General features: G+C 43.0%; 1 protein-coding gene across 1 annotated transcript; it reads right to left on the reverse strand.

The window, feature by feature from the left end:
• Window positions 1-392: 392 nt before the first annotated feature.
• KCNV2 (potassium voltage-gated channel modifier subfamily V member 2) lies at window positions 393-13,525 on the reverse strand. Its single transcript, XM_001925652.4, has 2 exons — window positions 11,952-13,525; window positions 393-1,178 (listed from the first exon to the last, which is right to left on the reverse strand). The coding sequence occupies exons 1-2, from the start codon at window positions 13,350-13,352 to the stop codon at window positions 897-899; spliced, it is 1,683 nt and encodes a 560-aa protein (XP_001925687.3). The 5' UTR covers window positions 13,353-13,525; the 3' UTR covers window positions 393-896.
• Window positions 13,526-15,230: the final 1,705 nt, after the last annotated feature.

Here is a 15,230-nt window from a genome sequence, read left to right on the forward strand (position 1 = left end):
TAACACCCTCTGGCATGTTTCACACATCAAGTCCAGGGGCACCCAGATTATGTCTAGACCAGGGTTTCTCAGCTTTGGCATTACTGACATTTGGGGTCAGAGTAAACCCTTTGATAGGCCTGTCCTGTGCATGTTTAGAAGTACCCAGGTTTCTACCTACTAGTGCCAGTAGCTCCTCTCATCCTCTGTCACAGTGGTGACAATGAAAACCATCTTTAGTCATTGCCCAATGTCCTCGAGTAAGGGGGGAGGGGTGGACAAAAGCTCCCTCGCTTGAGAGCCACTGAAGAATCTACTACACAATACTTACTCAAACACTTTTAATATCCATCATTTACTGAGCATTTACAAGTATTAACCTCAAATTCCCATGCTCATATTACAAGGAAGGCTTTTAAATTATAATGTAAAGAAACTGAGGCTCAGACAGTTAAAGTAACTTGCTCCACATCGAACAGCTGGTAGATCTGGGCTTCTGACAGAGGTTAGTCTGACTCCAAAGCTCAACATTTCCTCTCTCTGGACAACTAAGAATTTTTTTTTTTTTCTTTCCACCATGGGAATTTTTCTCAAGTCAATTCAAGTCCAAAAATATTTATTGAGGAGCCAGGCACAGCTACGAGAGAAGTCTAAGCTGTTACTCCTCTCGGGTTTTCAGTATCTATGTCCTGGGGAAGGTCAAACTCTTACACAATACCATTAGTTAAAGAGTAACATGAAGCATCCTGAGTTTGAGCCAGAATGAACATTTCTAGGAGAACGTGGTGAACTGAATGTCTCTTGTGTATATCTGCTTCACATGTCCTTTCTCTGCCAATCCTGATAATTTAAAAAAAGGAAGGAAGAATAAAGCCTTGAAGTACATAGCCTCCACCAGTCACAGGCCCTAAGCAATATTAATGATTTTGCCTGGGCGCGGGCTGTGGATTGCTCCTGGCCAGGCATTCAGCCATCTTCTTTCTGGCTCTCTGTAGAAACTCCACATTACCCCTTTCCCTTCGTATGGCGGTGTACTCGTAGGCTTTGAGCTTGCTGTAGTAATCGGAGAATTTGTTGTAGAGGATGGAAATGGGCATCCCATTGAGGATGATCCCAAAAGCAATGCAGAGGAAGGCAAAAAGCCTGCCCAGGTGGGTCTCTGGGTACATGTCTCCGTAGCCCACAGTGGAGATGCTCACCTGTAGGGGAAGGAAAATAGAATGGAATTGTTGGCATTGAGAGAGAGGAGAAGAAAGGAAGAGAACCAGGTAGGGAAGTGTCTCTGACTCCCTGAAGGTGCATGTGGGAGCCATGTAACTATCTCCCCTGGATCCAGAAAGTTTGCTTGTAAGACCTATTTCATGTGAGAACACATGCTTTGGAGCTGAAAGACTTGGGTTTAAATCCTATCACTTATACACTTTCTGATATAAGGGAGATAACATCTACTTTATTTCTTTACAGTTGATTTACAATATCGAGCCTATTTCTGCTGTACAGAAAAGTAACTCAGTACATATTATTTTTTTAATATCCTTTTCCATCATAGTTTATCCCAGGAGATGGGATAGAGTTCTCTGTGCTATACAATAGGACTTCATTGCTCATCCATTCTAAATGTAATAGTTTGCATCTACCAACTCCAAACTCCCAGTCCCTCCCGCTCCCTCTCTCTTACCCTCTTGGCAACCACAAGTTTCTTCTCCATGTCTGTGAGTCTGTTTCTGTTCTATAGATAGGTTCACTTGTGCCATATTTTAGATACCCCATATAAGTGATAACATACATTATTTATCCTTCTCTTTCTAGCTTACTTCATTTAGTATGAGAATCTTTAGTTGCATCCATGTTGTTGCAAATGGCATTATTTCATCCCTTTTGATGGCTGAGTAGTATTCCATATACTACTGGAATACTATGTACCATACCTCTTAATCCATTCATCTCTTGGTAGACATTTAGTTGTTTCCATGTTTTGGCTATTGTGAACAGTGCTGCTAGGAATATAGAGGTGCATGTCTCTTTTTGAATTATAGTTTTGTCTGGATATATGCCTAGGAGGAGGATTGCTGATCATATGGTAGTTCTATATTGAGTTTTCTGACGTATCTCCATACTATTTTCCATGGTGGTTCTATCAATTTACATTACCACCAATAGTGTAGGGAGGTTCCCTTTTTTCTATACCCTCTCCAGCATTTATTATTTGTAGACTTGTTAATGGTAGCCATTCTAACTGGTGTGAGGTGGTACCTCATTGTAGTTTTGATTTTCATTTCTCTAATAATTAGCAATGTTGAGCATCTTTTCATGTGCCTACTGGCCATCTGCATGTCTGCTTTGGAGAAATGTCTGTTTAGGTCTTCTGCCAATTTTTCAGTTGGGTTTTTTGGGCTTTTGTTGTTGTCATTGAGTTGTATGAGTTATTTGTACATGTAGCACCTACTTTAAAGGGTGGTTGTGAAGGGCACAGAAGATAACATGTGTGAAGTTGTTGGTGTAGCACAGGCTCAAGGAATGTAGGTCTTTGCCTCCCTTTACCTTGGGCCATCTTAGGATGGGGTCCCAGGGTTTGTCTGCATGATAGCCTTACTGGAAAGAGCTTGGGTTTAAAGCCAGTCAGACTGGGCGTCATGTGCTGACTCTAACCCTTCCCAGCTGAATGACCTTGGGCAAAACATTGAGTCTCTAAGCCTTGCTTCCTGCATCTAAAACACCAGGATAACATCTAGCTCTTGGGATTCTGGTGAGGACTAAATAAGAAAATGATTATAAAGCACTTAACACAGTATTAAGCACACAAAAGGCATTAAACAGTCTCCTCTGTTGTCCTTCTCCCATCCTTAAAACAGAGACAGTTGTAATATTTCTCGAAGTTGTTATGTATTTCAAGTGAGATATTTTATATGGAGGTGCTTTAATTGCAATTGTCTGGAGAAACATACTGATTATTTTCCAAAGGGACTTTTGTGAAAACGTCACCAACCAAAAATATGTTCACCCTGCATGAAATTCTTCCCATCACTCTTGTCACACTGCTTTAAATTTCACTAATTAGAGATTTATTTAGGTTAACAAGCTCCTATTTTATAAGGCGGATACCCCTGAGACTAGTTATCAGCCAGTGTAGCCAGAGAAAACCGAGGAAAATCTCTTGGGGCCTGTTTTTTATGCCTCATGTACCTAAGACTCCCTTTGGTCCTCAGACTCTTGGCAAAATTACTAGAAGCCTTTTAGGCAGGGCTCTGGATGACAGTTGAAAAAAGTGTGCAGTGCACAACTCCAGGGGGCAATGTTGGCTTCATCAATTTAAGTCTTTGTAGAATTTTCTAGCAGATGGTTATAAAATGTATGGAGCTACCTTGTTGATCTATACTGAGACAGCCTTTAACTTAAAAATGTAAACATTTTGTTTGGAAGATATAAAGGTTAGTCTGAATTTAGACTAATAGTGATTGATTAGTTGGAATGAAATGGAGAAGTGGGCTGACTGGGCAAATCTGGTAGTGCTGATAAGAACCAGAGCTCCCTTCAGCCCATAAAAAGGGGAACATTGCAACTCCCTTTGGGGTGGGTGACATACTGCTTGTCACTGCTCCATCTCCAAGGAGAGACCTGCTGAGAGATGGGCTGCCCTTCCCATGGTGGAAAAACACAAGCATTAAAGAGAGGCAGGCGTAGACTAGGTGTAGGAAGCAGGTGTACCACTAGGCTATGTGGGTCTGAATCCACTTCCCAGCAGTGGGATTTGCGCAAGTCACCTCAGTTCCCTTTACCTCAGTTTCTACTTTTGAGATGTGGAGGGCATAATGGTACAGACCTCAGTTATGGGAACTGAAGGAGTTCCAGGTGCAAGGTGTGTGAGACGTAATGTTAGTTCTTATGCTCACTAGTCCCAGGGGCATGGAAAGAGGCTCCTCCCTGCCTTCTGCACAGTGCTGTTTGAGAGACACTGGGTGGGACTCTCTGTCTCCAGTAGAGAATCACCTTTTCCTACTTTCTGGACCAAAGAGTGTTGAGAGGCAGTGATAAAATGAGATCCTGGGCTAAAACAAAAAACAAAACAAAACACCTTGCTTCTCTGTGTGTATGTTTCTTGTCCCTGGCCACACTAAAAGTCAACCCAAGTCAGATCTCTGTCCAGGTGTGTGAACACCTTTCATATGTCACTAATACTGTCACTCACATCTTTGTGTGAATGTTTAGTCAGCTTTCCTTGAAAGAGGCCTCAAGTTTGGATATAAAGGTGAGTGACAGGAGTTCCCATTGCGGCTCAGAGGTAGCAAACCCAATCTAGTATCCATTGATCCCTGAAGTTGTTATGTGGGTTAAGAATCTGGTGTTGCTGTGAGCTGTGGTGTAGGTCAAAGACGTGGCTCGAATCAGGCTGTGGCTGTGGTATAGGCCAGCAATTGCAGCTCCAATTCGACCCCTAGCCTAGGAACTTCCATATGCTGTGGGTGTGGCCCTAAAAAGCAAAAAACAAAAACAAAAAACCCCAGAAAAAACAAAAGGTGAGTGACAGGAAGGGGTAGTTTTAGAATAGGAAGCACACATGAAAGACCAAAGGCCCATACCCTCAAGGGTCCAGGATTGGGGAGGAGGCTGGAGACAGGAAGATAGTGAAGAAGAAAAACAGTTGAAACAAAGTACCTAACTTAAACTTTTGCCCAGTCCTCCTATGCTGGCTTTCTTCACTCCCAACTCCAACTTCACTTTTTTTTTTTTTTTTGGCTAAACTTGAGTGAAAAGTCAAAAGCAAAGAGAATTGGCTTAAGGAAGATAAAATATCTGATGTGCCTAATATGGTCTAAATATTTTTGTTATGTCTTGGATCTCTATTTTTAGAGAAAAGATCTCTTCTGCTAGAACACTCCATGTGACTGATTCTGAAGTATTTGTTCAAAATGCATAGCTAATTTATACGTTGTTGGTTCTGTGGATAATTTGACTCAACTGATGATCTGCTTCTTTCTTCTTGGCTCCAAAGGAACTCAGGATTCCTTGGCTTATGGAAGCTTTTTCTCCATGTTCCTCATCCCAAACCATTTCTCCCAAATGAGCTTTAAAAATGGAAGACCCCAGAATGACCCAAGTGACCTCACAGAGTGAGTTCTCAAATTAGTAGGAGTTGGGTTTGGAAATGTGACTGAAATTTCTGCAATCCATCTTAATATCCTGCAAAAACTGACTGGCTCAGCCACTCTGTAAACTGGAAACTTATCACTCCATTGAAAACTTAGATATTTTCCCTAGCTGCTGGGTCTCAAAAGCCAGAATGTAACTTTCCTTAGCAGTTCACCCCACTAATCAGCAAATCCTGCTTAGCTAAATATTGCAAGGAGGACAAACACTCATTTTTTCTCTGCAACTTTAGAATAACTCTAGTTGAATTTCTCCTGCATCCAGGAATGTTTATTTCCTTCCTAATGACCTAGGCATAGATTAAATCTTAGCATCTAATAATCCATGAGCTAGAAATCATTTCCTGATCTCAGAGAATAAAATGGATTTTTCAAAATAATTAACAGCCTTCTGAGTTTTCCCAAAGAATCTGAGGTGGTAAAGACTAACATCTTCTGGCTAAAATTATTACATACTTCAACGCATGTTGTCCTTTAAAGGAGTTAGCTTCAAAGGCTATACTTAGCCTGCCCATGCTGCTGTTGCTACAAATATTTTAGGAATTCTCCTTTGGGATTATAATCTGCACAGAGGATTCAGTGGCATGACCATGAAACAAGTGTTCTTAGCCACCTCAGGGGTTAACTCTAGGCCTTAGTCTTAAACTCAAGGGTCCTGACAATTTAAAAATATTGAATCCACCCTCGAAAAGGTAATGATTTAGCACCACTGCAAAGAATCCAACAGACATGGACATGTCATAGGCTCTGAAGATAATTCCTCAGTGGAATTCAAAGAATGTTTTGATCAGTGGAAGCACTGTTAGAATGAGGTCATGGGTGATTACCTTGAAGAGAACCACCAGCCTCATCTGTATATTAAAGTTCTGACATGTACATAAATTGTGCAAGAAGTGGAAGGTGTGCAGAAGCTAAGGCAAGTTTGGGATTGATCCCTAGAAAGGTACACGTTATGATGACAGCTTCCATATCCTCAGCTCACTTGGTACTTCTCCCTGCCCTCTACAGTTCTAACATGTCCCATTCAAGTTACATTGGTGTTTAAAGAGATAAAAGGGGACCACCTTAAATTTAGGCAACCACTAGACCAAAAGTCACAAAAGTGTCTTAGAGCCTTTGCTCCTTTTATGGCTCCTGTGCTATTTCTGAAGGAGCTAGAAGAACTTTCGTGACTTCTGTGCCAGGATTTTATCCATTATCTCTCAGACCCAAGCCAGACACCCTTCTGTGCTTTTTTCTATAATTCAGTTGCTGGGAGGATGCAAACTACATTTCCCAGATTGCCTTGCCTACTGTCTTCTGGTTGTGTTCTGCAAATGTTCTCCCAACTGTTGGGAGACTAGAAGATGGAATGAGGAGGTATTTTATATGGAAGTTCCTGGGCCAGGGATTAAATCTGAGCCATAGCTGCAACGGCTGTGGCAACACTATTATCTTTTAACCCATTGCACCTGGCTGGAGATGGAACCAGCAACTCCGCAGTCAACCAAGTCTCTGCAGTCACATTCTTAACCCACCATGCCACAGTGAGAACTCCATGCTTCTGGTGTTCATTCTTCAGTAAGAGCAGATAACTATGCCTCAGGCATCTTACAGCATGCCTAGTACCAACTTCATGGTACCATCTTAGGGTCCCTGCAAAAGCCACAGTGGCTTCTCTGTACTTCCAGGTTCCAGTAACTCTACCTTCTCTTAAGGGTGCCCCCAATTCTGGAGCTGACGCTTTTTCCTGTAGTTACCAATCCTCAGCTTTTCTCAATTTCCCTTTTTTGTGCTTCCAGCTTCTGTATCTATATCCCTGTATCAAATTTCCTCTGTGTAAAATATCCTACTTTTTTTTCTATTCTCCTGACTCACCTTCCAAATGGGTCTTCTCAAAGCAAGCAAGCAATAAAAATGAAATAAATCTCAGTGATCTTATAAGTGCCATGTATTTGCAAGGAAATGATAACATACTTGAGGAAAGCAAAGATAAGAGCAAGGTCTCTGGGCCACAATTATTTAATGCTTCAACAAGAGATAAATTTCCTTTTTGCTTTTTAGAGCCACACCCACGGCATATGGAAGTTTCCAGGCTAGGGGTCAAATCGGAGCTACAGCTGCTGGCCTATGCTATAGCCACAGCAATGTGGGATCCAAGCCACATCTGAGACCTACACCACAGCTCACGGCCACACCAGATCCTTAACCAACTGAGCAAGGCCAGAGGTTGAACCCGTATTCTCATGGATACTAGTAAGATTCATTTCCACTGAGCCATAACAGGAACTCTGATAAATTTTCTTTTTGAAGAATTTTTGAAGGAATGAGTTCATGACATAGTTTCTTATTTGGTTTCTCCAGCTTTAACTTGCTCTGGGAAGCTCTGAAGGAAATGGTCTGTTAAACAGTCCAATTGTCCTCGCCTTCACAACAGAGGCCACAGCTTACTGCTTCATCACAGAGCTAATTGTCCTTGTTGAGTCATGCCATGCATTTCCCACACCCAGCAAACTTGCAGAGCCCCATCATGGCTGGAACTGCTCCAGGTGCAGGCCTGTTTATCCGGACACTAAGAAGCCCTCCCAGGATAAAATAGCTGACCCCTTTGTGTATCTCACAGGCTCTCTCTTTTCCCCAGTAGAGAAGGAATCACTTCTGTTTTATTTCCCCCCAAATGAATCTGGAAGCAAAGGTCATTGCTTCCATGTGATAAAGACTATCAACTAGTCGGATGTGGTAGCTTCTACTTATTGCAGAGAGAGTACGGGCTTCTATTTCACATATGTTTCCTATTACATTAGCGCTTACAAATAACATCCTTTTGACAGATGAGCAGGATGGGTCTCACATCCTAATGCGAGAGCGCTTGCAGACCTGAGTGTCCATCAGGGATTTGTTCTGCAGCTGGAGGAGAATTCACAATAATGAACATTACTGTATTTCTCTTAAAACCCTGGTTTGAATTATAGAGGAAGGTTGCAGGCTCCTTGGGATGGAGAGAGAGAAAATTATTAAAACCAAGTCAGATTTGGGCATTGTCTGAGAGTACCAAAAACGTGTGGAAGAAGGAATTAGAGAATCTGTCCTTAACGTGCATGAATGCACCACAAGGGATGTTGCACTGGAGTGGGGTGAGAAAATATCAATCTTATTTTTCTTTACCTCATCTTTACATTTTCAATGTGTGAGTGCCTGCTTCCTGATGTGTATAATATATTTGAGCAGTAATATCTTACCAGAGTAGATTGATTGTATTACTGGACCCAAACCTTTGAATCTTCCTCTATCTAAGCTCTTTGCTGTTTAACTTTTCAGTATTTTCCTGCAAACCTGTTCTGCCCTTTGACTGTTGAGTTTGGCCTTGTGACTTACTTTGGCCAATGTGTTGAGCAAGTGACAGGAATAGAAGTTTATCAGTGCCTGCATGATTGAGCTTGCACTCTCTCTCTTTCTTGCCCTTTGCCACGGCCATGGATACATGCCTGATGGAGGATGACAGACTAGTCTGTTTCTTCATTCCAGCTGTCAGCCAGCTGATCCTCAGACTGTGATGTGAGTGACTGACACCAGTCCAAATGAGGAGAACCTTATAGCTGAAACTAGCCTGAGTCACTGACTTGCACACTCGTGAGCTGAACAAATGCTTGATATTTTGAGCCACTGAGTTTTGGGATGATTTGTGATGCATCGTTACTACAGCAACAGTTTATAACTTAGGAATAAGTACGTACACGTTTATCATGGGTGTGTGTTCAAAATTTTTAAAATTATGAGATCTGCAGTTAGTAAAACACTTGGAGAACACTGGATCAGAGTTACTGTTAGGGTTCTATATCTCAGATTCTCATGTCTGCTTAGTCATATCCATTTAGATGAGTTCCTTCTCATCATTCAAGTTCTAGCTCAATGTCATATTTTCCAAGCCTTCTCTGACTATTCCATTATTTCATCAAAAGGTACCCAGATATCTCTATTCTATTATCCTATAAAAGACACACCAATATCTGAAACTATTTATTATCTTTCTCCATTAGAATGTAAACTCCCTGAGGGAAGGAATTTCATATTTTCCCCCCATCATTCAGTATCCCTAGTGTTTCAAATACTACTTGGCACATGTAAGTACTCAAAAAAAAAAAAATCTTGCTCACTGAATGAAGATGGATTTTTATGGGTCATGTGAAGAATTGCCCATAATATTTTGCATCATTTTACTTTGCATCTACATAAGGAAATGAGACATTTTTGTCTGCATCATTTTGACAGTATTCTTCTCTCTTTGCTTTATTGAAAATAAAGGGCTTTAGAATACAATATACAGTGTCTTCAGAAGTATATAGAAGAATTGGGTTAATAATATATTGGTCCTGGGGAATAGAGTAGTCTGCAAATTTTCAAGGGGAATTGCTCCTATGGTTTTCATAGGTTAGTTTAGAAACAAGTTTGGCTTATCAGTCTTCTCTCTAACCCATAATGAATTTTACTGGTATACATAATTCTCAAAGAGTAAAATGGATGAAGGCCATTGGTAAAGGCTAAAGTTGGTAAATGGAAGGTTAAAATGTGCAAATTTTGGCTTGTGAAAATAGTGGCTGATAGAGATAACTGCCACAAAAGAAAACTCACATTGGTAAAAGCAGTACTTGTAAAATTTGTTACAGATAAAAATTGACTGGTGATTCCATTTTTATTGTAAAATCTATAGAATACACTGATCTTGAGTAAAACAGCTTTAGTTAATATTAAAAGGGAATGATTTGAAAAATTTAAATGTTATTCATTATACATTAAATAGTGAAATTAAAGAGGTCAATAGGCATTCACTTCAGGAAGTTTTTTAAAAAGAAAAATCCATTATTAGCAATGGAATTTTTACCAAAAATTTATGTTAATAGACAAAAGGTTAAAAAATTATTTATTAAAAATGTAGTATCAGTGAGTTCACTAGATCCAGCTTGCATACACAAGCCTTCTCAGGTATTTGGCTGAATGGAAACTTGACTCTCTCAAACTTGGTGTTACCTCATCAATGTGTGGATTTTTTTTTACCCTCCTTGTTTTACTCGCTTCCAAAGTAAATGTCATGGTCTGGACAAATCCTCCTCCATGAGCTCCATCTGTACACATGGTTTATCTACTATGGGGATGACCTTTTGTCATTTGGAATATGATCAGAGGAGCAGCATTTGGAGAGCTCATTTGGAAGAGCCTAACTTCATCCTGTCACTGAAAAAAGCTTATAAATCTTCTTGTACAAATGAGTGCCCTGCTTTCCAGGGAAGCAAGGCCCACCGAATTATAGAGCTCTGCACCCTCTCCTTTTAGAGACAAAGAAACTGAGGACAGGGAGCAAGGGTGAGAGGTTTCACAGTTAAATATGCAGCGTTACAGTTAATTATTAGCAGATCTGTTACCAGAATCTACACCTAAATCTTCTATTCCACTCTACTATACTATTAGTAGGAGCCCTGAGTAGGTTCATATCAGAACTTCACATCAGACTGTGGATTTTGGAGTTCCCACTGTGGTGCAGCAGGATCAGTGGTCTCTTGGGAGCCCTGAGACGCAGGTTGCATCCCTAGCCTGGCACAGTGGGTCAAGGAGCCTACATTGCTGCAGCTGCAGCTTGGGTTGCAACTTCAGCTCAGAGCTGATGCCGCGTTTGGGAAATCCATGTGCCACGGGGGGCAAAAAAAAAAAAAAAAAAATCAGCAGACCATGGGGATCTAACATACTCAATGCTGAAAATATCAACTTTCTAACATAGGAAAAAAGTTTCTATTTGCTTAATGTCTTTAAGGGCATTACAAACAATCTGCATTAAAACAATAAGGAAACCATACACTGAGTTCTTTCCTATGCACATATGTTAACTTATTCATTGACCTGAGAAGTCTCAATACAGGGATTCAGGGATTTTACAGGGATTTAGTCCAGTATTTCAGAAACATGGATATTTGAGTAAATGGCATTAATTTTTATAAAAGGCAAACATAAATGAAAATAATGACAAATATAACTAATACACTAAGTGCAAATCAGGCAAGGCATGCAGAAAAAAACTGAAGCTTGCGAGAGGCAGTGCTGGGGCATGGAAAGGGCATGGATTTTGCAAATGAACAGGCCTGGGTTTCAATCCGCACTTTTCTACCTTTAGTTGTGTGTCAACACTCAAACTACCTGCACCTCAATTCCCCAAGCTGTAAAATGGGGAATAATACCAGGTCCCGAAAGAATTTTAGTGACACTGGAGCAAGTTTCAGGGTTAGATGCTCAGATTTAGGTAGAACCAGTGGGATTTCAATTAGGGTTGACACTATTCAGCCAAGTCTTATTTTCTCCTCTGCATACATCTACAGTTGCCTTCAAAATTTGAAGCCACTTCTGACATTTCCTCTTTAAAAAATAGCGATCATGAGCACCTCACATGGTTATGATGCTGCAGTAAGATCAGCTTTATAAACCACCTAGGTCAATAAATGTTCAATAAATGACAGCGACAGGAATGACAATGATGAAGCTTCCCACATAAGTGAACAATGCCCCTGCTTAAAATCAGCATCTCAGGGATATTAAGATTAAATCTAGATTTGGAGAGTCTTAGGACCATGTCAGATTGCATGGACTATGTCTTTCTTCCTGGACTTGGTCTTTCCAGACTTTTAATACCCAGCCCTGTTTTTAGCTGGGGGTAGTGAAGGAATGGAGAAAGCAGTGGTCGGTAAACAAGGCAGGGGAAAGATGAGGGAACAAAGCAAGGCAGGTGGCATAATCCAGGAAAGGCAGGGCCAGTTTCTGCCAGGCCGGGAAAAAGGGTAGGGAAGCTCATAGGCCAGTGGTACTCACTGCGGCCCACCACCAGGCTTGGGGGATGCTGGTGAAGTTGGTGCCTCGCACGTCGTGCTCCACTGAGTAGACAGCTGCGGAGAAGGTGAAGATGCCCATGGTGATGAAGAGCAGCAGGCAGCCCACCTGCTGGTAGCACTGGCACAGCGTGAAGCCGAAGGCACGTAGGCCGGTGGAGTGGCGCGCCAGTTTGAGGATGCGGAAGATGCGCATGAGGCGCATGACACGCAGCACCTGGCCCACCTTGCCCACGCGGCCCACGGTCTCCAGGTCATGCTCCCGGGGCGACCCCTTGCCATGCAGCTGGTCCTCGGCTGTAAAGCACTCCAGCAGCAGCTGCAGGTAGAGCGGCAGGATGGCCACCAGGTCCACCAGGTTGAGGGCGCTGCGCACGAAGCGCCTCAAGTCAGGAGTGGAGGCTAGGCGCAGCAGAAACTCGAGTGTGAAGAAGGCCATGCACAGCATCTCCACATGCTCCAAGAAGGGTCTCGGGTCCCCACCACCCGCGCCCTGCCCCGCCTGGTGCTGCATCTCCTCCACCGTGTTGAGCGCCAGCGCTACAACGGAGATGAGCACGAAAAGGCTGGAGGCCACCCCGATGGCCTTGGCAGCCACTGACGAGAATGGCTTCTCCATGAGGTTCCAGAGGCGGCGGCGCTGCGGCCCGTAGAAGCGCATATCTTGGAAGAGCTCCTCGGCCTCCTCAGCCTGTGCCTGGGCGCGCAGCTCGCGCTGAATCTTAAGCTGCTCGCTCAGCTCATCGCGCCGCTCCTCAAAGCAGATGCGGCAGCAGCGCGGCGTGTACTTGAGCCGCACGCCCCAGTAGCCCAGTTCCTCCAGGAAGCTGCGCGGGCACAGCTCGTCCCGCACCAGCAGCACCCCGGATGCATAGAAGTTGTAGATAAGCTGGAAGACCTCCGGGTCGCGGTCAAAGAAGTATTCGTCTGTCTGCGCCTCGTAATCGTCACACAGGCCCAGCTGGCGGCTGCGGCTGGTGGAGGTGGCCAGGCGGCCCAGGCGCGTCTTGGGGTAGCAGGCCACCTCGGTGTAGTCCAGGTGGTAGCTGTGGCCACCCACGTTCACATTCAGCGTAGACGACACAACTGGAGCGTCAGTATGGCTTTCCCCTTGGTCAGTGGTGTCTTCCCCTGCCTGTTGCTCCCCCTCAGCCAGGTCATCTTTCCACTGCTCCTCCTCCTCCCCATCCTCATCCTCCTCGATGTAGTAGTTATAGTTGCCCTCGGTCCACGGTGGGATGCTGGCCTGGGAGCCTGAGCGGCCCCCCACTGAGCAGATGCTCCTGCGGTGTTGGCTGCCGGCTGCCTGGGACTCGTCTACACTCTCTGTAGTATTCCAGGTTCTGTGGCCCCAAGACCGCCTCCTTTCGCTCTGTTTCAGCATGGCTGCAGGAAGCAGACCTCTTGCTTCTCCCTCCGGCCGCGATAGGGTCCCTAGCTTCTTCACTGCTACCAGGACATAGATCACATGCCCTTCCCTGTCTTAGAAAGACTGACCTGGACCAGCAGGCCTGGGGTCCCCAGCATCATCCTCAGAGCTTCCCCTCCTCAGGCCCTGCGCAGCCCAGCCCAGCTTGTGGGATCTGACCAGTATATGCAGATGGCTCTTGACTGCTCTAATCTTGCTGGTAGAGAAGAAGCAAGTGTTAGGAGAGATTTAGATCCTCTTAGTGATTCCTCCCCCTCTCCTTCTACTCAGTGACGTAATGGATGATTATGTGGTTTTAAGTCTGTAGATAATCAGAAGGTGGCAGAGATTATTGCTAATAAAAATTGCCCTTAGGAGGTGTGCAGTGTCCGGGTGCTAAAATGAAATCAACTGAACTAGCTCTAAAATATAGATGCTTGTGGCTTGATGCTTAACTGGTAGAACTGCAGCCTATGCTAGAGGTAAACCCACCACAGACAGGGATGGAAATAGTAACAGAATGTTTAAAGTTCCCTTCTCCAACAAGTCCCTTGTCCTCTCAGCATTTATCTTTTGTTTAGACATATAAGATCTCAAATGATCTACTTCCCATCCAGTCACGTGCTTACTTTTTTTTTTTTTTCCAAATGTATTCATATTAGCAGCTTTGCTCCAGAGTCTAGTCTGATTTTAAGACTGTCTCAGGTTCTCTCTTTGTCTCTGTGTTTTTCTTTGCCTCTGACTCTGTCTCCCTTCCTTCTTTTAAAGAATAAGGGCATGTTTCAAAGTAGAATCCCAAGACCGATGGATAAATGTTTTTGGGTTTTGCAGCTTTTCCCAGCTGCTGCATAGGTAGCCAACCTTTCTTCCAAGGAAAAGTTCTTCATCACTCTTTAAGACATTGCTTTAAACAAAAGGTCTCCCGCCGTTTGTAAGGCACTTACTTGATGCAGGAGATGGAAGCTTAGCAGAGACTTAGTTGTAGTCCTCAAGTTGTTTATGGTTTTGTAGGTAATACAAATACACATACAAGCACAATAAAAAAAAAAAGAGAGATAAAAATACAGGGGCAGCAGAGAAGGAGAAGGAATTTGTTTTGAGCGGGGAGTTTGTTACTGAATTAAATTTGTTTTGAATAGCTAGTACATGTTCATGACAGAATATTCAAAAGCTACAAAGATCCATTACAGTAGAAAATTTCTCTCTCTCCCAACACAAACTTCTAGCTATCCCGTGTGCCCCCGAGGTTTTGGTTATTCTTCCAAAAATATCCTAAACATATATAAGAAAAAGCCAGTCTCCATCTATCATCTGAATATATTGCTCCTGGAGTTCCCATCATGGCGCAGCAGAAACAAATCCGACTAGGAACCATGAGGTTGCGGGTTTGATCCCTGGCCTTGCTCAGTGGGTTAAGGATCCGGCATTGCCATGAGCTGTGGTGTAAGTTGTAGACATGGCTCAGATCTGGGGTTGCTGTGGTGTAGGCCGGCAGCTGTAGTTCTGATTAGACCCCTAGCCAGGGAACCACCATATGCTATGGGTGCAGCCCTAAAAAGGAAAAAAAAAAAAAAAAAACCAAACCTGAATAATTGTTTATTGTTAACACAGACTATAGTATGCTATTCACTTTGCTCTTTTTCAATTAACTATATACTTTAGAGGTATTTTCATATATGAATATAAATTATCTGACTCATTTTGAAAATAGCCGCTTAGAAGTTTGATAGCGACAGAATTCAGGTTGTTTTCTGTCTCTTAGGAAAACTGCCTTGAGACTTCTAAGATTCCAAGTCTTGGCTTGATGTTCCATTTGTGTAGAATTCCCCACTTCTAAGTCCTTATTTTTCAAAA

Source organism: Sus scrofa, chromosome 1 (genome assembly GCF_054392235.1).
Source record: "Sus scrofa isolate SSC_HxYL_T2T_F1_AM1 chromosome 1, Sscrofa_HxYL_maternal_Yorkshire_Landrace_v2.0, whole genome shotgun sequence".
Lineage (NCBI taxonomy): Eukaryota > Metazoa > Chordata > Mammalia > Artiodactyla > Suidae > Sus > Sus scrofa.